Source organism: Puntigrus tetrazona, chromosome 9 (genome assembly GCF_018831695.1).
Source record: "Puntigrus tetrazona isolate hp1 chromosome 9, ASM1883169v1, whole genome shotgun sequence".
NCBI classification, from domain to species: Eukaryota; Metazoa; Chordata; class Actinopteri; order Cypriniformes; family Cyprinidae; genus Puntigrus; species Puntigrus tetrazona.
Genome location: NC_056707.1, coordinates 20248573 through 20270778, shown reverse-complemented (window position 1 = coordinate 20270778; position 22206 = coordinate 20248573). Strand labels below are relative to the sequence as shown.

The 22206-nt window shown below is 35.2% G+C and overlaps 1 protein-coding gene across 1 annotated transcript; it reads left to right on the top strand.

Annotated features, from left to right (window-relative positions):
• The first annotated feature begins 246 nt into the window (after window positions 1–246).
• Window positions 247–21791, top strand: calcrla (calcitonin receptor-like a). Its single transcript, XM_043249235.1, has 13 exons — window positions 247–451; window positions 12756–12842; window positions 13912–14059; window positions 14705–14818; window positions 15493–15605; window positions 15710–15801; window positions 15876–16002; window positions 16461–16614; window positions 16695–16755; window positions 16978–17044; window positions 17319–17537; window positions 18798–18839; window positions 19480–21791. Exons 2-13 carry the CDS (start codon window positions 12777–12779, stop codon window positions 19690–19692), a joined length of 1416 nt encoding a protein of 471 aa, XP_043105170.1. The 5' UTR covers window positions 247–451; window positions 12756–12776; the 3' UTR covers window positions 19693–21791.
• Window positions 21792–22206: the final 415 nt, after the last annotated feature.

The following is a 22206-nucleotide window of genomic DNA, read 5'->3' as shown; positions in this document are numbered from 1 at the left end:
ACATATAAACTTACAAAATGACATTTAAAATATATGTATATACATACACTGAAAATAATTGTAAACCAAACCCTAATCCTAGCTTTAACCCTATAACAAGTGTACGTGTTAATTAATATTACTCCGTATTAATAACAAGGACAACCCTTATAATTTTGAATAACAAAGCGAACGGTGTAAGGAAAGCTCCAGTGTGCCATTGAGGCGGGGATAAGCTGTGATGATGTAACAGGAAGCTACTACACTGAATATCTTACAGCCTGACAGCCGTCGTCATTCACACTCCGCGCGTCTCGTGCGCTCTTTCATCTCGCGCTCTGATATTGTTACATTGTTTCGTGCAGTCGTGACGTCGCGAAGGAAAGTAATGACTGTACGCGTTTTTAAATAACAAGAAGACGCGTTTGTTTTTATCCGAACATCCCCAGAACACCTTGGATTTAATCTGCAGGTAAGGACACGCTTTATACAGATGAACGACTGGTGAATTATGAATATGGTCAGACGGAATTAATTTACCAAGTGCAGCTGGAACCAGTCCTGTCAAACGGGCTTCGTGCTTTGTTGTAATAACCACTGAATGAACGGAATCCAAGACTTCTAATGAATTAATTAGAGCTTTAGACTGCAAAAAATAAATAAACAAAACACGTTTGTTTTGTCTGTTAGACCATAAAAAACGTCTGTAAATGTAAAACAAAATTTCAGAAATATAACGGGCAGTTTAGTTTTTGTTTTACCTTAATAGATTAACTATTAAGATACGATGTGTGAGTGTATGTAAAGTCTATATTTAATATTAAAGTGATCAAAACTGAACTACACTTACGAATTGATAACAATTTGTATGTACAAACTGCAATATTTTATAACAAAGAATGACTGTAGCCTGCCTCCCACTGATGGCATCACCATGTCAAGTATTATAGAGAAACTTCAAATAAATAAATACTTGTTTTATTTATTTGAATTGTAGATGAGCTTACAATATAATACTCAACATTTTCGAAATCCACTTAAAGGCTGAATTTAAGTAGCCAAAAGTGGCAGAAAAATAGTTTGATTAATTCGTCTTGCTTTGATATAAAATGTTCTTGTAATTCTTTTGGGGAGCGCAAAATATATTTCTTTTCCATTAAGTCTTAGAACTGTAGCTCTTATTGTCGAACTTCATCATTATTCCAAAACCTTACAGCCTACATCGGTGCCAGGAACTGAGAAGATAAAATACCAGTATCATGAAGCAACTCGAAATACCAAGGTCTGTTGACACCTAACCTGACAGAAGGGGTCTGACAATCTCTCCAAGGAGGAAGAACTGTGATAATTAGCCAACAGATAGTCTTGGTATTTGTGTTTTTTGGCCACATGGTTACATAAGCAGCTGCTTGTATGTGATGAAATACTGTGAAGCTGATGAAGGAAAGCTTGCTAAAATGATTTTGCTCATATGATGCAATGGCACCATCTCTGTTTGATGTGCAATATCTTTCGAAGATCTTCCGTGTGAAATTCTTACCCCTGTTGCTTGACTCTAATGTCAAATGCAAATATCACTTACGGTTACAGATCCAAATGCAAAACTTCAACTGTATGGCGTATAATTCATGCAAAGTTTGTGCTGAAGACATGAATAACACCTAAATCCTGCAGCTATCATAAAGCAACCTACAGCAGCAATACAACCACCCGGAAACCCCATGGCATGGTAAAACCACTCAGAACACCTTATCAAAGGCACAGCTAAGCTCTGCCAACCAACCATAACATCCTAGAATCATGGCAGTCCATTTTTCGCGAACAAGCACTCTATGATATCGCTTATTTTCATAATCAGGCCTTATACATAGTGCTGAGGTAGGAACAATTTGGGCTTATGGATTCGGCGCCATCGGTTGCGAAATTAAAAGGTTAGTGACCGTACGTCTCTAGGGAATGCAAGCTGGCAAGGAGACCTAACGAAAGAGGATTTGTTACTTAGAGCACGAAAAGCCAATTAATCCTCACACAGAATATGTTAAAGAGCATAGATTATGTTTTTAAAAGGGAATCAATTATTTAGCCTCGCCGTTTGAGAGCCTTTTATGTGGATCTCAATGCAGAGCCCCAAAGCATGCATGTGTTTGTCAGGGTTGAGTGCAGCTTTCAAGGAGGATTTAATGTCAGTGGAACAAAACTGTGTTCCTGGCCTGGCGACATTGCGTTCGGTTACTGTGCCATTACCATGGTTTACCCCTTACCTCCGTCACGGAAACGTGGAGAGCAGACAGTAAACCATGCCAAAATACAGCTATCACAATCCAGTCCTCAGTGTAAAAGCCTGCTCTTGAGCAATATACTTTACAGTCCCGCTGGTTGGACTAATAGAATTTGTGCACACTGGTCATAATTAGATGCATGTGAGCTCAAAAAAACCCCTGAGCATTTGCAAAGTAAATGTTTTCTCTATCTCCACCGCAAGACAAGCCATGATATGCCTTGCATTTTTCATTACATGATTAGATGCTTCGAATTAATGCAAAGAAAAAAAAAAAAAAGATTTATCACAGTCAGGGATACGGTGTCTTGTTTCAGGCATTAAACTGGAGTCGGGCTAATAAGACCATTTCATTTCCTCTCTGCAGATACATTAGGTTTTATGTGCGATAAAGTGCTGCAAGCCTTTTATCGCAACCCCGCTACCTAGCTGTTTTTTCTATCACATCTATTTCATTCCCTAATCAGTATTATCGCATTGCATTAAACATAAAATCACGAATTCATAAATGTTTTATTTCTAACGGTCATTGAGATGCTTATTGCTGTAATCCTAGCCTTGTGAAAGATCTTTGTCTGCTGTACATGCAAGTAGTTTGACCTGTATGCAGCTTTTTATTTTTTAGTGGAAACCACAATAAACAATTTAAAACTTGGGATAATCCAGGGATCCTCAAATCTTGCTTGTGAGATCCGCTTTCCAGGAGTATTTAGCTCCGACCCCCATCAAACTGACCTACCTGTGATTTTCTAGTGATTCTGAAGACATGCTCAGGTGTGTTTGAGTAAGGTTCGAGCTAAACTCTTCAGGAAAGTGCATCTTGTGAGCCAGAGTTCAGAGGTAAATTACTTTCAAGAAAAAAATATTGTCGAAACAAAATACTTCAAGGTCTCCACAAAAATATTTAGCAGAAATTTGTATATTAGAATGATTTGTAAAGGATCATGTAAAACTGAAGACTAAGTAATTGCTTCTGAAAGTTCAGCTTTGCCATCATAACAGACATCTTAATATATTAAAATATATTAAAACAGAAAACAGTTTTAAATCATGATCATATTTCACAGTATTACTGCTGCTACTGTATTACTGTAAGTAAATTGTAGCCTTGCTTAGCAGGCATCTTAAAAAAATAATAATTAATGTTTTATCAGTATTAACAATTTTATTGTTAAAGTATTTTATTGATTTTGGACAATTAATGTTCATCCATTTTGTAAAAATGTTATTAAGTATTAAATGCATTCATTTGAATGATGTAATATATAAAATTTTTTATTAATTCCATTTAATTGTAATTAAATAAAAATAAGAAATGTCTAAAGTAGTATTAATTTTTTTCAGACCCTTTAACCACTTTGTATATTAACTGCACATCCATTATCAGACACCCTTAAATCTATATATCAGTAACAGTACAAACTACAAACATCAGATTTCTATAAATATTCCTATGGATACTGTCAGCCAGGTTTGTCCTGCAGTATGATCAATCATGTTCAAACATGTCACTGATGACACAGAATGAATGGGACTGTAGTATTTTAAAAATGGACCCTAGAGATGAAGAGCTTTGTGGGTTGCTGGACAGTGGAAATATAAACAGAGCTTCATAATGAGTGTCTAAAGCTGATATACACTAAACAAACTGCCGTTGGCGGACAGAGCTTTAAGATTTAGTGGCCTCTGCCACCACTCGGAGTGCGGGGGATCCTGGGAACATATGTGGATGAATCAGAGTCCACCCACTTCCAAGTGGGTCAGTCTTGGGTTATCATGCGTCTGCCAAACACTTCCTCTAAAGGATTTATTATTTCACGGAATGATTTAGGAGCACCAAGTGGAACTGGATCTTCCTCTGCTAATTTTAACACTCTTCTCTTTTCTTTTGCCCTTAATCTCTTGCTTTTGTTTGCTTCTCCTGGAGCGCGCTGAAAGTGTTACCTGAGTTGCATAACTCATTGGACCGCAGCCTTTCACGCTAAGCCTCCAATGCCGTTCTCTCCTGTAGGCAGTGAAGTCGACTGCAGTTCAAGTTCAGGACCTCTAACATGCCTTCTCTAGTCCTAAAGGGTACAGGCTGAAGGCATGCCGGTTTAAAAATAGGAACGAATGTTATCAGGTTCCGAGTTTTATTTTCATAGCTCAGAGGAATCCTGGGAGCACAGACTGTTGGCCTGTGGGGGCAGAACCTGGGTTATGGTCTGCAGAGGAAGTGGTTTTACATGTTAGACACAGAACTAGCTGTCTATACACAGCACGACATCTTGGGGAACTTCTATAAACACATCCCCTCTGAGATTTTTTAGCTGTATAGTAAAAAATGTGTTTGCATGTGTTTGGTCAGATTTCCTAGCAGTGAAGTAGATGGCTGAATAGCAGTTCATTTTGGTCGCCGAATTAGGAATAACAAAAGGGTCGAGGTTCTATGTCTGTGGTTTGATAAAGTCCTAATTGTCTCCTCAGTTTGTTTAAACATCCTTAAAATGTCATGTGAAATAAAAGGAGAGCTAGTTCGCGTTCCTGCAAGAATATGCAAAATCGGTCATTTTGGATGCTTTATTGAACCAAAAACTTTCTTTATTGCACGAGCCTGAATATGGGTATCTGCTACATGCTTTGAATAACGCATTTACTGTCAACTAAAGATGTTTTTAGCATGCAGCTGTAAAAACACTACAAGTTGCAATATGCTGTCAGCTAAACACTTCAATATCTAAATCATGCCAGCCGATAACGCTTTATTTACATGCAGCTGTTTAGCATCCAAAAGCTGCAAATCAAGTAACAACACAAATTAAATGGAAAATTTTACAATTATAATTTTAAAAACACAGATACAAATTTACTGAACAGCTCAACGAGATGCAAAGCGTCCTAAAATGCACTGGGGTTATTTAAATATTTTTATGAATTTCAGTTTTTAATTTGTGCTGTCATTTTGATGTGCAGATTTTTGGTAAATGCTTAATTAATGGAACTTAATCTACTCATCCTCGGACATAATTTGCTCAATAATGGATGCTCTGCGGTGAATGGGTGTCGTGAGTCCAAACAACTAATAAAAACGTCACAACCTACACAACTCCAGTCCGTCAATTAATGTATTGTGAAGGAAAATGCTGCATGATTTTAATAAACACATTCATCACAGATGTTTGTAACTTCTAACCATTTCTATTCTTTAAAAAATGATCCCTATCCATATTATTGCTTTCTTCAGTGAAAGTCATCCTGTATAAAGGAGAGAAATATGCACAGGCGAAAACAATCCAAAACAGTTTTAAACAGATATTTTGGTGGATTCTGATATAAGTCATCCACATCTTGGATGGCCTGAGGGTGAGAAAAAAAAAAAAAAATCATATACATGTGATCTATTCCTTCAAACAAAAATACCTTTATTGCAAGACCAGCTACATGATTCCATATAGACATTAGTGTTAAATGTTTTAAATAATGCAATATAATGCTTGAAAGAACTGTTTTAATAGGCATATTTTCAAAGGATGTTCTTTGCCAGTGCTAAACACTATGTATGAATATGCTATCAGCTAAGCACTTAAATATTTTAATCATGCCAGGATGTACCACTTTATTAACATATCATATATTAATGTGTTTTTCAATCATCGAATTAGTCAAAAAATCTAAATAAAGTAACAGAGACCAAAAAAATAAATTTTATATATATATATATATATATATATATATATATATATATATATATATATATATATATATATATATATATATATATAAATAAATCACCCCAGTCCATCTTGTTGAGCTGTTTAGTAAATTCGCCCATGCATTTTCATCATGACATGCAACACTGGAAACACTTTGTGGATGGATTATGATTTGAGCCCTGAAATAGCTTTAAATATCTATTTACTCCGCAGGTGTTAATCTGGAGCGGCTTGCGATGACTTTATTTTTAAATGTGTATTTTTGTAACTAAATATGACCGACTTTGCCACCCTGTTTTATTTCTGTTCTCCTTTGGATGTTTGTATCAGTAGGCACACTAGAGGATAATGGTCGCCCCTGGGGTTCTGCATATTCAGCTGTACTAGGCAGGAAAGGGTGGTTCATATTACCGAGCATCAACATTAGCAGATTTGTCCAGGTAGTTAGCTGCTGTGTTTCATAACAGCAATTTGCTGACCTGATTTGGCAGATGCTGGTGTAGTTTTCGGTCTGAATTAAACATTTGTACTTTTTTTTTACTTAGTCCTCAACTTTTTATATGCCGCTTTTCATACTCTCTGGCTCTATTTTAAGTTAAAGTACTGGGTATATTCATTAGATTGTGTTGCAGTGTATGTTTTCACACCCTCTTTTGTAATATCCTGCAGCTAGACGAACCTGACGCTCAGGTTTACATAATCCCTCAAATTGTCACTGCATTAGCTGCTTTTGTTTAACCATCATAGCCTGACATTGAAATAACCTTATTACTCTTATTTCATAGAAAAAAAATGACAAGCTCGTGTCTGCTGTTGTTTTCAGCTGGTTCTCAAAAATGAGTCTCAGGTTGAGAATAAAAATGCTATAAATTATAAATACAGGACTGTTCAAAACTTTGGCTGAATATAGTATGTGGCCCTTTCTTTTAAATAGTGAAAAAGTGTCAAAAACAGCTTTGAACAATTGTATTAAAGTACTGTTAGAGACGAGGATGTTAATGCACATAAATGTGATTCAAAATGACTAATTGCATATACTAATCTAATAACAAAGGAACACTAAAAATGTCCGAAGCTGTTTACCTGTAACAGGCATAACAGCAATTACTGCCTATAAAGCAGAACTAAAGAACATAATATACATTGCTGTGCACGTGACGGATAGTTTTACATGGGTCTGGAAGGACATAGAGATCAGACAAAGTCAAAACTTGGTATTTTGGTCTGTACAACCCACTCTCCTGCTTAAGCCTTCTAAGACAATTTAGAGCAACTTTTTTCTCTGACAGCATTGCTAGTCGTTTTCTCCAGCATCTGCTTGACTTCATTATGATTTGCTTTGTAAAGCTCAACATCTGGTTGTGCCCAAGGCAAGCTGTGAGCCAATGCTGGCTTCATTTTCATGTTCAGCTAATACACATCAGCTGCAACCAACAAAAAAAAATCCACAAGAGTGGAATCACATGAAAGGGCGGTTTGAGGTGCCCTGAGAAAACACTGGAGTGAGTGTGTGTAAAGGAGTGAACTGCACCTGAGGGCTTTGGGCTGTTATGTGCAAATCAGGTGACAGGTTACAGCTGAGAATATCTGGTGCAAAGACAGCTGTTGATCTTTTGTTTTTTTATACAACACATATGTGGTCTTGTTCCTATTTATTTTATTTCATTACATTTTTTTGCAAAAATAGACAACGGTTGCTAGTTACATGAAAGAATGGAATGCATTTAGGATCAGCGTTAAATAAAAAAAAATAGTTTGTGTCTTCATCAGTATCAGAGATATATATATTATTCACATCACTTTTGAATGGTTGCAGTCAGAATGCACAAACGTACATACAATAAAGCATTCAACCAAATTACTTGCTTAATTCATTTGTAAAGTAAACTTAGTAAGTATTATAGTAAATATTATAGTATTTATCCACTACTACTAACTTTAAACCTTTCAAGTTAGGTATAAAAATATCTGGTGCTAAACTGGAGTTATTCACTGTTAAACACTTTTTTTTGAAACACAAAATAAGACACTGTCCACTTTTTACACACAGCTAGCTATCATATGACTTCGAATGACTCGAAATATAGAGGGCATGACTAATATGGGCTAGTTTTATGGTGTCCTTTTCAAAGCCTAAAAGTAGTGTATGAAGCTGTGTGAAATTCAATTAAATAGGTTTATTTGTATAGTGCTTTTTAGGATACCAATCATTGCAAAGCAGCTTTATGGGAAATTAAGTTCCTACAATATGATTATATATTTCAGAAAACTTCACATATTTAACATATTAATTTTGTATGTTGTCTGAGGGTTGGCATCCTCTGATGTCCTCTGAGGGGTTGGCTTTATCTCTTGTCAGGTGTTCGTTCATATCAGATCATTTAAGGGTAGGAACCAGACTGAAGCTTGTATAATTCCTAGTTACTTAATCTTGTGGCGGGAAAGTGAAATAAATAGACATATTTAGCATAGCTGCTTTTCAATCCAAGAAAAATTATTTGTTCAACCCAAGCTAAAGAATAATAAAGAATGCTTGGCTAAAGAGATTTCTCTTTTAAAAAAAGCTCTACTATCCTAGGTACTATCAATAGTCCAGAGTTTTGTGATCTTAGGGAGTAGGATTTTGGAGCAGTAGAAGACTAGGTAGGTAGGTAGGTAGGTATGCAGGAGCTAAATCATTAAGGGACTTAAAGGTGAGTAATAATATTTTGTAACTGATACAGAACTTAACAGGTAGCCAGGGCAGAGACTGTGAAACTGAAATAATAATCACATTTTCTTGACCTCTAGCCGCTGCATTTTGTACTACCTGTAGCTTGTTTATTGAAGATGCAGGACAACCAGCTAGCGGTGCATTGCAATAGTCAAGTCATGAATACATGAATTAGCTTTTCTGCATCAGAAACATGATTCATAGCTTGGGATGTCTGGACAGAAGAATGCAGTTTTTTTTTTTACACAGGAAATATGATTTTCAACGTTTCTGTCTAATATAACGTCTCTTTTACTGTTACTGTAAAGGGACAGTAACATGACATCCATTTAGTTTCAAATTGTAATCCAAGAGATTCTGTGTACTGTTTTTTAGTCCAGTAAGTAATATTCCTGTCTCATCTGAATTTAATAAGAGAAAATTATTGGTCATCCAATTTTTTACATTTCTAATACACTCTGTTAGTTTCATTTGGTCTTGTTAAGATATATAGTTGAGTATCATCAGCATACCATTCCAAACTAATCCTGTTTTTTCTATTAATATTACCAAGGGGTTACATGTATATTGAAAATATCAGAGGACCTAGGACAGATCCCAGCTGTACTGCTTTATTGGTAATAATAGAGATAACTCCCCGTTTAAATAAACAAAATGGTAGCGATCGGACAGGTGGGATCTAAACCAGGAGTGGGGAATGTTAATCCTGGAGAGCCAGTGTCCTTGCAGAGTTTAGCTCCAACCTTAATTAAACACACCTGAACCAGTTAATCAAGGTCTTCAGGATGCAGGTTTTTCTCCCTCAGGGTTGAAGCTAAACCCTCCAGTAGAGTGGCCCTCCAGGATCAATGATCTAAACCACCTTAAAGCCTACCCTTGAATACCCATATAGTTTTGCAATGGATCTGTGACTGTCATGATCTATAGTGTCGAACACGGCACTAAGATCAAGTAAAGCTGAAATTCTTCAAAAACACTCTTTTGGTTTTCCATGTTAAAAACAGCAGCATTTTTGCAGTAACATTTGAAGTAAATATTGACATAATTTTCTTGGATTTCAGTTCAAGAGTCTTTATCTTGAATGCACAGTTGTAATGTTTACATTTGCGTGATGGAAGCGGGATTGATACAAATTGTATGCAGGGCATATTTACCTCCATATGTGCCATTGGGTCTGAGTTATGTAGCTGAGCGATAAGTCTAATCGCTGCAGATCACATTGTGGGAGTTCTGAACGAGCTGGGGTTATTCTAAAAATAGAAAAAAGTAATTATGTATGCTCAGGAGGAACTTGGACAGAAAGCAAACATCCTTTGGTCACTGTAGGATGTTTACAAGCTTCAACTGCATTCAAAACAATAGCGTCGATAAAGCAGAAAGAATTCTTTCAAATCTATACACAAGTACACAGTCCTGTGCAAGTTTTTATTTTTTATATAAATACAAGACTTCACACATTATCAGTAAATGCATGATAAAGTATTACCCAATGAGGTATAAAGGGAGATTGCCTGACCAACAAGAGTGACCTTTTTGTCTATTGATTGCAACTGTAATAAGGTAACACCCAAGTGAAATAGTCTGGAGTGCTCAGCCATTTATCAGATTGCATGTTTGCAGGAAAGTGTGTCATTCTCGCTTATGAATAATGGCCCCAACAATTGTTATTAAAAGGAAACGTTATTGGATTTCCATTTGTTGGATAAGTAAGGATGGAGATGACTGCTCATTACTCAAAGAAGTGTGTGTGCCTTCGCTTATTTCCTGCTCATTCTGAATTGTTCTCCACTTGATGTCGCACACGAATGATTTAACTTTTGAAGTGACCAAAATACAAATGCATTTAGATTACAGCAATAACCGTAAGATGTTCATCACAGTACGAGTATGCACATGAATATTAGGATAAAAATAAAGAATTGATGACTTGACTTTTAAAGATAACGACAGTGCACGCTTAGAACAGCTTAAACTAAAAATTATCTGCCATTGTTGTGGATATTAATAGTTTTCAGTGTAGTTTACCTAAGACAAATTAGTACAATGTGTCAAAGTTTACTCTAAAATTAGGCAAAAAGTAATAAAACAGTTTATTAAATAATTCTTCAAATTTTCTCAAATGCAAACCAGTTTGCTGACAGATTTTATCATTCATACAAATGGAAAACAATCTAATGACTATAAAACTACATCATGGTAACACAAGCACACGAATATAGAAAATACTGCTTATTGACTATATTCTAGCCCAAACCAGTTTGCACATTTTTATTGACAGAAAATTTTTTGGAAATTATAGGAATGATGTTTCCTAATCCACAATTTTAAGTTCAATCTAAAATTCTGTAAAATATTTTTTTATTTTCTTTATTGTAAATTCTGAAAAAAAGTTGGTGTCACATGCATAAATTGGAGTGTTTGTTTTAAATTACGTAATTTGTTTATGACGACATTTTTGTGGTAACTTGTTAACTCATTGGTTAGAAAAAAAAGCAACCAAGTCTTATGTATCAGATAGTATTTGGCATTTTTTAATTCAATAAAAGATTTTTTACACTTTTTTTAAGGTGCCCTTGTGACAGTGTAAATATATACATATAAGTACGTAGTACTATTAATTAACTACATGTACTTACTATATGGTTAGTGGTCTGTCTTAGGGTTATTTGTATGTAATTATATTTAATCTGTTATTATAATACTAAAGTAACGTGTAAGAAGGACGCCTTAAAACAAAGTGTTTCCATTTTTTTAATTTCAAGTTTCATATTAATTATTTCTAAATGAGTATATAATATCATATTAAACTAAATACTTTGTAATACATTAATATTATTAATTTAAATAGTGTGAAATCATATATCAGCTTCTTATCAGCCATGCAGCTCTCAACAAGGAACATTAAAAAAAAATAAATAGAGGTTGACCACGAGTACATTGTGCAGTACATGCAGTCTGTGTCAGTGCATTCAAAAACTTAAACACAAACTCTTAAAAACAGCTATGGTGCAAAACAAAGGGTATTTAAAAAGCACAAATTGAACTTGCTCCATCTGTCCTCATCCCCCGAGTACTGAGATGATTTATCTGTGTTAAATTCAAGCCGTTTAAATGACCATTACATGCATCCAGTTTCCTCCCATGTGCTTGCACTCAGAGGTTTCACCGGCAAGGGAAAATACTGCTGTTTGTTCAAGTAGTGCGATCAACAGAAGATAAAAGAGTGCGGATATCAGTAGAGGACAGATATCAGCACGAGCAGCCTGCAGAGTGGCTCACAAAGGCTCTAACCTGCATGTTTATTCCCCCAAATGGAAAAGTAAACATCATTATTTCAGCTGCAGTCAATGACGCAGCTACAAGCAGTGGTCCTTGAGATCTGCCAGTGCTGTTTCATGATATGCTGCATTGTGGGTAACATTTCGACTGTCTTTCACCATCTGTTTCTAATTTGCAATACCCCCCTTTGCTTTCCCCCCGACACTCCTGCAAGAGTGTGACCCAACATGAGCAACAAGTCCATGCCATAACTTTCACATGAGCAGTCAAGGGACATTATTTAGTAATACGTTTCTCCACATCAGCTACTCTTTTTTTTTTTTAAGCAATATTTGCTATTGCGTATGAGGGTCCCTCATTGACTGAACCATTCTTCGCGAACTGGGATTTGAAGAAACTACGCAATTTAGGTTAAAGTGTTTGCTTGGCCTGGCTAGAATCACAAAACGATCATTCTACGTAGGGCTTGGTAGTCAATATTCAAGTTGTATGTACAGTGGTTCTGCTAGTGATATAATTGAGCAATATTGGAATGGTTTTATTTGTCGATTAAGCTAACGATTCGCAATTAGACTAATTTGCCCACGGGTTATTTGATGTGAGTCAGTCTGTTTAAGTGAACTGAATCCAGTTTATAAGAACTGAAGTAGCCATCAAATATTACAAATTTGTATTCTGCGCATGTGCCTCTGTGTGTTTTCGTGTGGGTGTATGTTTGCAATAAGTTAGAAGACAAGTACTGTTTGTGTCGATAACAGCATTAAGAGCCCTTAGAACTGTGCACAGTGTTTTATTGACACAACCTTCCTTGCAGATCGATAGTGGGTCATTGCAAATGCCAAAGAAGATGACAGCTAGCTGCTGGACGATCTGTCTGTTTCTGCTGGGATCTGTCACTGAGGTGAAAGATTACTTGTCACACTTTTTTTTTTATAAAAATGTTTCAGAATGTTGTAGTTTTAAAATACAGAGTGGTGTAGTGGTATTTTCGTAGGCCAATAACCTAAAAATTAGCATCACCCTGGTTCCATCGACAGGGGTTTTTAACTGGAAATCTGCTCTGACTTTCTGTGGCATTTTGTTCGTCTTGATAATCTTCAGAAACGAATGTCACCATCACTTATGATGACTATCTGTATTTATTAAAAAATAAAATAAGTAATTACCTGAATATTTGCGTTGCACAATCAGGTTGTGAAAGCAAACGAGTGAGTGAATGAGATTATCTATTATCTATTTGGAGCAGGTTTATTATGCAGTAGTTAACTAAAGTAAAAGTAAAGTAGAATTAAACCCATGTTTTAACCAAATATTTTAGTTACTTAAAATAATAACTGAAAATGAAACTAAAATAAAATAAAATAAAACTATAAAATATAACTTATCAGGTAGTTACAAAGGCAAAACTAGATGTACTAAAATAACTAAAACTGGAATAAAAATGTAAAACTATACAAACATATAAAAAAAAGTAAATGAAATTTTTTTTTACCATTTTTAAAAGCAGGTTTAAAATATTATTAATTTCTTTGGTTAGATTTTTTATGTACCCGACTATTTATATAGTCCTATATAACCCCTTGTCTGCAAACGCTTTTTAGGTTCTAAGCCTTAAAAATCACAATTGAGGATTAATGAAGTAGGTTATGTTACAGAAAACAAAATGAATATATTTTACTTTTGTGTTAACCACAGAGCCTATTTCAGCCATTTCACCAACATAAAAAACATTGACTTCAGGATGATGGAGCCAGAAGCGCTAAAATGCTAACTCATCTCAGAGTTTTGGGTTACAAAACAACAACAAAAAAAATCCTCTATTACAATATAGGATGATGTCTTTAACCACATAAAGTAGTACTTTAAAATTCACCTGTACATCTACAAAGAAAGATACTTGGTTAAGATGATTGTTTGTGAAATCAGCCTGTTCTCAGACATTACTTTCCTAAAGTGCCTGTTGTTTGTAGTTCGTTGTTCTAGCCAGTCCTGAGGAAAGCCAGCAACTACATCCCCAAAACGTGTACCATGACATCAGTGTTACCAGAAACAAGATTGTGACGGCACAGTTTGAGTGCTATCAGAAGATCATGAAGGACAGCAGCCAAGACAGAAGAGGTAGACACTTTACACTTTAAGAGTTTTTACAAGACATAGGTCAGGTTGTATTATTCTGTATCTTGACAATATATAATTCTCAATGTTAAAACATGTTACTTCACAGATATTTATTCTGCAATTATAGGTTTGAAGCAACTGCAGCTTCAAGCCAGTTCATTCTAGCCAAATATCCTTAATTTTCAACAAGCACACACAAACGTCATGCTAAAATAATAATATATAATAATAATAATAATAATTCAATCCGATTTTCAATAAGCCTCCCACAGAGTATGACGGCAACGTTGACAGCAGTTTTTGTCATCCTGTCTAATTAGTACAGCAAGAACACACAAAGCCTCAGGTGGCTCATATTCATTCTGTTAGGAAGAGTGCATTTGGCCCCACTGGGTGGCAGGACAGCTGTGAAATATTAGCTCTGTTGCAAAATCTAGTAGACTTCCTACTTAGCATCCCAAACAACACACAACAATGGTCGATTTGGAGCGCTTTCCACAGGCTGCAGCAGACCTATAGCTCACAGGGGACGGGGCTTTGGAACAGGCTGGTAAAACTAAGAATAGTGATAATGAAAACAGGAAGTTGCAGTTTCCCAGTCTCCACAGAAACCAATAAATGTTTTGTGCTTTTTTTCATATTTAGTTGGCCCGGTTTGTAACAGGACCTGGGATGGATGGTTGTGCTGGGACGACACAGAGGTCGGCATCACTTCTGAGCAACATTGCCCTGACTACTTCCAGGACTTTGACCCTACAGGTGAATATTCAAGTTATAAGTTTTAGCGTATGTGCTTTCTACTCATCTGCCTAATGCACATATATCATTGTCAGTTCTTTCACTCCATTGTCCCTCATTATCAAATTATGCTAAAGTCATAGACTAAATGGCTGTTAAAACTTTCATATGACTAATTTTCTGGCCTGAGGTAAGATAAGGTGAATGGATGAGCATGTTTTCAATATTAAAGACATAACTTTAATAAATTCTGCAGTAAAGTTATTAATAACTAATTTCTAATGTTAATCTTAAAAAGGGTTAGAAACAGCAATAAAATATTTATTTTGGTCTAGTGTTTTTATTATTGTTATAAACAGAGCCAAATGAGCATAGCCAGGAAATTACAGCAATAGAAAAAAATATGACTATATATATATTACATTGTGTTCAATACATTTTGCATTAGTCAGTTACTTTCTAAAATTATTCTTAAAAATTCCTAAAAAAAAGATGTATGTTCCATAATTGTTCATGCTATTATACTTGCAACATACTGTATACTGTACAGAGCCAAAGAGCAGATTAAAATACATGAAAATGTAATAACTATGTATATACCTATAAAATTAATAACATACATTGTGAGATTACATGTTGCTAAGCGACAAACGGATGAAGCTAACATGTTTGGGTTTACTTCTGTTTCTTTGCAGAAATGGTCACCAAAATATGTACAGAAAGTGGGCATTGGTTCTTGCATCCTGAGAGCAATCGCACATGGACAAATTTTACCAGATGTAATTTGCACACTACTGAAGGACGCAGGGTATGAGCGCAAACACTATAAACACTTGAGATGAATATAAACACACATTTGAATTGGCTTGCAGAATAAACAGAATAATGACTCTATTGTTTGTGTGATTGCAGACTGCAATGAATTTGTTCTACTTGGCGCTAATTGGTCATGGGCTCTCTTTAACGTCTTTGTTCATCTCGCTAGGCATATTCTTTCATTTCAAGTAAGTGCAAATTTCTCTTATTCTGAATGGGTTATAACAATTATTTCATCATTTTGTCTTTTTTGTACCTATAGGAGTTTGAGCTGCCAGAGAATTACCCTGCACAAAAACCTTTTCTTTTCCTTTGTATTAAACTCCATCATCACTATCATTTGGTTAACAGCAGTGGCAAACAACCAAGAACTAGTTCAGGAAAACCCAGTAAGTAGCACGTATTGACAGTAACTCAGAATTTTTTTTTTTTTTTACTCACGCATTTAGCTTTTTCTTTGCAAAAGTGAGTTCACAATTCAGACTTTTTTTCCTTTCGAACTGCAAGTTGTAAACTGGCAATTTTTCCCTTTTTTATTGTTCAATGGTTACCTTTATAGAATAAGCTGAAAAAACATTAAAAGCAACTTTTTATCTTTTAATTTTCTCTCAAATGTGAATCGAGAATCTCACAATTCAGACAATTCTAATTGTGAGAAAAAAAGTCAGAATTGTCATTCAATTATTTATTTTCAAAAAACAAAGAGGCATATTTGAGTAATAATTTTGTAAAAATTGTAGAAACCTGTTATTGAACAAAAGTGTGAATAAATAATGATAAAGAAAAGCATTACAGCATGTCACTGCGGTGCAAGTCGTTATTGAATGTCTATTTTGATTCTATTCAGATCAGCTGCAAAGTATCACAGTTTATCCATCTATACATCTTTGGATGCAACTACTTCTGGATGCTCTGTGAAGGCATTTACTTGCACACACTCATTGTTGTGGCGGTTTTTGCTGAAAAACAGCATTTAATGTGGTATTACCTTCTTGGATGGGGTGAGTTTTTGAATAAATCAAACCTATTTATTTACAGCATGAATTGCATGAACTAAATCTTACCATTTTCAATCTCACAGGTTTCCCTCTTATACCCGCTACAATACATGCAGTGGCCAGGAGTTATTACTACAATGACAAGTGAGTCTTCTTGTTCTATAGCTTTAAGTTAAATGCTCATGTAGGATAACAGTGTAATTAGTTTTTGTAATTTGTACTCGTGAGCTACACAAAAAAAACGCTCTCTTTTTTTCTTAAGATTCTTACCTAAATCCATTCGAAGCAATTATTGTACAAAATAATACTCCTTTTTAAGGATCTATATCAAAGCTTCGGCTAATCCTTTTCTTTTCCAATCCGCAGTTGTTGGATCAGCTCAAGTACTTCCCTGCTATACATTATTCACGGGCCTATCTGTGCAGCACTGCTGGTAAGACATCTGGATGTTTTTTGTCCTTTTCGTTTCCAAAACACATCTTTTTGTGCAAGATTAATTACAATCCTTGTGTATTTTTTGCACAAATTACATCCAGAAGTTTGTATTCGCCAATCTGAATTTATTTTCGAGTTTATATGTATCGGTACATCAGAAAGAACACTGTGATCCTAAAATCGGTTACCTACATCTTTCTCTTTGACATCTGTCAGCCAGCTGGGATCTTTTAGTTTTTTGCTTTTGCCATTCATCTTGCCTGTCTTTTCAGGTGAACTTGTTCTTTCTGCTTAACATCGTACGAGTTCTCATCACCAAACTGAAAGTGACACATCAAGCAGAGTCCAGTCTGTATATGAAAGCGGTCCGAGCCACCCTCATTCTGGTTCCACTGCTGGGCATCCAGTATGTTCTCCTCCCATATAAACCCGGGGGACGCGTGTCTGCCGAAATCTATGACTACATCATGCATATCCTAATGCATTATCAGGTAAGCAGTCAAATCTCCTTGTAATCTTACAGATACTTTTAGGGCCCCGGAATTCAAGTTCTGTCACATCTGTCAATGCCTAAAATAGAATTGTAATAAAAAATGCATGCAAAATATATATTATAAATTTGTTTAACATGCATACATCTGAAGTCAGTAAAAAGGTCTCTTAAATAAAATTATTATTATTTTATATTATTATTTTATAACAACTCACTTAAAATGTTATACAGTATATATAATGAAAAATTATTTATTTTCACTAATGGTCTTTTGGAACATGCTAGAATTGCTGCCAATGGAGTTCTAAAACTTTAGGCTTCCAAAATCTAAAAAAAAACCCAAAAAACAGACGATTAGCTTATGATTTACGTCTCATATCACTTACAACAGAAATTGTCAAAATATCATTCTCAAAATTGAAAACCAACATTATGTTTTAGTTCCTAACTTTGAATACTTTCCATTGCCAAGTGTTTACTTGTACTTTTCACTTTTTGAATTGTTTGATAATAACCATGGTTGTATTTATTATTACTAGAAGATATGATTTTCCCAATCTCTTTGTCTTTTTGACTGGCAGAAACTCAACAGCCTAATTAAGTTTGCCATTAGTGACTTAAAAAGCCTGTAAAACAAATGACAACAATATCTTGCGGCTCTGTAGATTAGCGACAGGGGAAAACCCGTCACTTTACAAATCCTGCTATTAATCACATCCTCATATTGTTTCTAAACAGTGTTTTTCCTGTGACAAACAAAAGAACATCTTTCACGCAAGCCTTTTCCATTGTGTGTCATTATTCGCAGATATTCTTCATCTCAATTGGGCTATACTGAAAAAACAAAAAGCGTAAATAACAACTATTTATTTGCAAGTTGTTAGGGTCAGGTCACTTGCCTCATAAATGTCTGACTCCTGAGCATTTATCTTGAGATGGGTAGGTGTTCAGCAACAAGAAAATAATCACTTGTAGTCTATTGTGAAGAAAACAGCAAAGTGAGAAGCCTTGGACAGCTGGTACTGCTAGACCTAGCTGAATCGGCACAATGAATAATGCAGCAAAACAGGCTTGTCATCCCAGATGACTCTCTGTGCACATCAAGAGCACTCGCTCTGGCAAAATGTGTCAAAACACAAGGGAGAACAGTACTCAACACCATCCGAGAAACGATTAGTGAAGAGCTTGCGATATAGGAGATTATAGTTTAGCAGTTTATGCTGATTTGTTGCTGACGTGCATTTCTATTTTTTTTTAGGGACTGTTGGTGGCCACAATCTTCTGCTTTTTCAATGGAGAGGTAAGTGTATACCCAGCTGAAATGAAAAATTTCCTGTTTATCTGCAAGGAATTATGGATTGTGCAACATCCCTTTTCCTTGAAAGCAAAGCACAGATTTGGAGATTTTGTACTGGCTGTTTAAATCCTAAAAACATTGGCAGATGTCCACATGTACCAATATGAATGCCTGACTCAGAAGGAACCTGTCCAAATAATTTGTTTTTTTTTGCGTTTAGCTGCTTTAGAGGCACATAGAAGCTATTATGGATAATATCATTCAGCAATTAACACAGCCTATATGCATAAATGGATGGCTGGTCAGTATGACCATATGTGTGTCAGCTTTTCAAACTGTCAAGGAAAAACCTATATTGAATATATAAGAAGGTACATGTGACGCTCATTTTTTGATATGTGATTTGAATTTTGTCGGAGTGCTATTTTAGCTCTGATGCCAGAAATAATTTGACATTTATTAAAAAAATTTAAGTAAATTATCACTTGGTTTGTGTAGCAGAAATAAAAAACACCAATGTAATAATTTTAATAAAAATTATTATTATTTTTTTTGATGGTTAAAAGGCCCGGACCAAGATGCTAATGGATTATTCATGCTGCTTGATTTCTGTTGGCTGATCATCTGTCTGTTTCTTCCTCAGGTCCAAGCGGTTCTGAGAAGGTACTGGAATCAGTACCGCATACAATTTGGAAGCACTATCATACAGTCTGATGCTCTGAGGTCTGCATCGTACACGGCGTCCTCCATTACAGAGGTGCAGGGCTGTTACAGCATCGACGGACACACAGAACACTTGAATGGCAAAAACTGCCATGACATTGACAACAGCACCTTAAAGCCAGAGAATCACTGAACATTGCAGTATGCTGCTTAAAGAAAACAGCAAAAAAAAAAAAAAAAAACTGTCACATGGATAAATCGGACCATTTTACCCATAACTCACTGCTCATTCTTTCTGAAGGGTGGAGAAAAGGCATTTCTCCTAGAATTTACACTGAAATACATTTTGCTACCTTCATTTAATGATAAATGGACAAATATAAGCATTACTGGCCCTGTCTTTGTACTTTGCAGTATTTTGTTTGCTCGAAGGCTGTGCGCAGTTCAATCAAGTGTAAATAGCTCTTTTTCAGATTTCATGTTTAATGCACTTCTTTGTCTTATATTTGTCGCTGTGATAAAAAAAAAAAATAGATATATTTAATCCAATGACCACGTTAATTAGAAATTTATATTTTTACTTAAAAACAAAAAACAGTATGTTGTAATGTAAAAATGTAAAAGTGCCCAAAAGCCAGTGCTGTTTTTTCTTTTATAATGATCATTTAGTATTTTAATGTAATTCTGGTATTTTAATGTGAAGTCAGTAGTATAGCCAATTTAGACAACTGACAAATATTTGTTAATCTGGACAAAAACTAAACTGAAGATTTTGTATTTTTGCTATAGTCAATTTTGGCCACTAATGCTATTTATCGGAAGGATTCAAAGTAAATCCGTTATTTGACTCAAATGACAGATATAAAGATTGGTAAACATGTGCTTTAGGGACCCCTAAAAATGACACTGGAGATTGGACCATGATTTATTTAACATTTCTAGGTTTAATAAGAACTCTATGTGAAGCCTTACAGTACCAAAACAAGCTTACCACTTTAAGATATATTTCTTAACTTTTATGCTTATTTTTTCACGATTAAATTTATACTACACGTGCCACAATCTCAGTGTTTTTGACTTCATATTTCTTGTAGTGTTTTCCTGTCTTGCTCTCGTGTCAAAGGCAGGGATGTCTTTCACCCACTCTACCTAAATTCAATTACATTCCATATGATATGAATAATGTACCCAGTGTTTATGTCGCAGCGTTTCTTAAACTCACTCCATTTTAGACTTCTCTGACAATCAACAAGTAATCGTAATGCCTATAAGGGATGGTTTACCCAAATATGAAAAATGTCTTTATTTACTCATATTCATGACGATCCTAAATCGATGATCGTAGGTCATAAATGCAACCCGTATCTGACTCATGCACTATATTCAAAGTCATACAATATTTAAATGTCAATCTGTTCACTTTACATGACAAACAGACTGAAATGCGAGTCATTATTAACTGTGAGTTAAATTATTATTTTTCGATTGGTTCTGTTCAGGGAGCCAATTTATATGGTTCCCAAATACATACGTGAAAAATTTTAGGGTGAACTATTAATAATTTCTGCTTTTGTCCATATGCATATTGAAAGCATGCAAACAGAATTGTTGGCAATGCTACAAATGCAGGAATGTGCTTGTATTAATTATGTAAATATTATGTTCTTATCTGTAATCACATTTGAATATTTTATAGGGGTGTGCATAATATCGCTTTGTACTGCAGACATGCCGTGTGCGCATTTCTTCTACCCTAAACAGCAATGTAACTCATTCTGGGTTCAGAACAAATCAGTATTAATATTGCAGATGACGGCACTTCGCAGCATGTAAACAAATGCCAATCATACATATTGTCTCATTTCATCAGGTTTTTAACGATCAGACTCAATATGCTTCTCCTTGAATGTCATTTATTTTTCATGAATGTGTGCCAATTACTGTTGCTCATAATGCTTCCTGATGTTTTTTGTTGTGTTGTTTTGTGATAATTTGTGTGTTTTAATGAAAACAAGACACTCACTGCAGGACGGTCTCATATGTTTCATGCATACATATGCTTGTCGTTTTTTGACCTTGTATTTAAGGTTGTACTTTGTGTGAAAGTAATCAGAATTGTTGTATCGTGCATAGGCTGCACCTAAATTCGACCGCTTCAGATGTTCTTTTCTGTATGAATGTAATTTGTCTTTCGTTTATTTGAGGTGTATCCGTGTAACATTTATTTCATAAAATGTGGGGAGTGTTGCAATCATGTGTATCGTATTCTGCAATTATAGAAGATTATTTCAAGTGTCCTGTTTGCATGTTAATGTGTGTTTCATTAAAAGGCACTGGGTGGGGATGAGACATTGGTCAAAACATAAAAGCACATCAAAGGGTTTTCATTTTCACATTGAAATCAGTCTACTTAAATTCCAAGGGCAAACTAATGATCTCTTCTCACAAAGTCCAGCTCAGCATCACACATGCCCTTTAACAGCATTCAGTCAAGTGCGTTTTTAAAACGGACGTACAATACTTCAGGAACAAAAATGACTTTCCTCTCTAAAAGCTAAAGCCAATCAGTTTAGTTGAAACAGAGTTAGAGAAAATCTAACAACTGTAATGTTACACTTCAAGTATCTGTCTGCCTATTAAAAGAGAAAAACTGTATATAGATTTATGTCAAAGGACTTTCAAGATATAGATGGGTTATAGATGGGCA

Coding starts and splice junctions, on each gene's coding strand:
- calcrla (XM_043249235.1), top strand. CDS start 12,777: ATGCCAAAGAAGATGACAGCTAGCTGCTGGACGATCTGTCTGTTTCTG. Junction 12,843..13,911: donor TGCTGGGATCTGTCACTGAG/GTGAAAGATTAC, acceptor TGTTGTTTGTAG/TTCGTTGTTCTAGCCAGTCC. Junction 16,756..16,977: donor AGTTATTACTACAATGACAA/GTGAGTCTTCTT, acceptor TCCAATCCGCAG/TTGTTGGATCAGCTCAAGTA.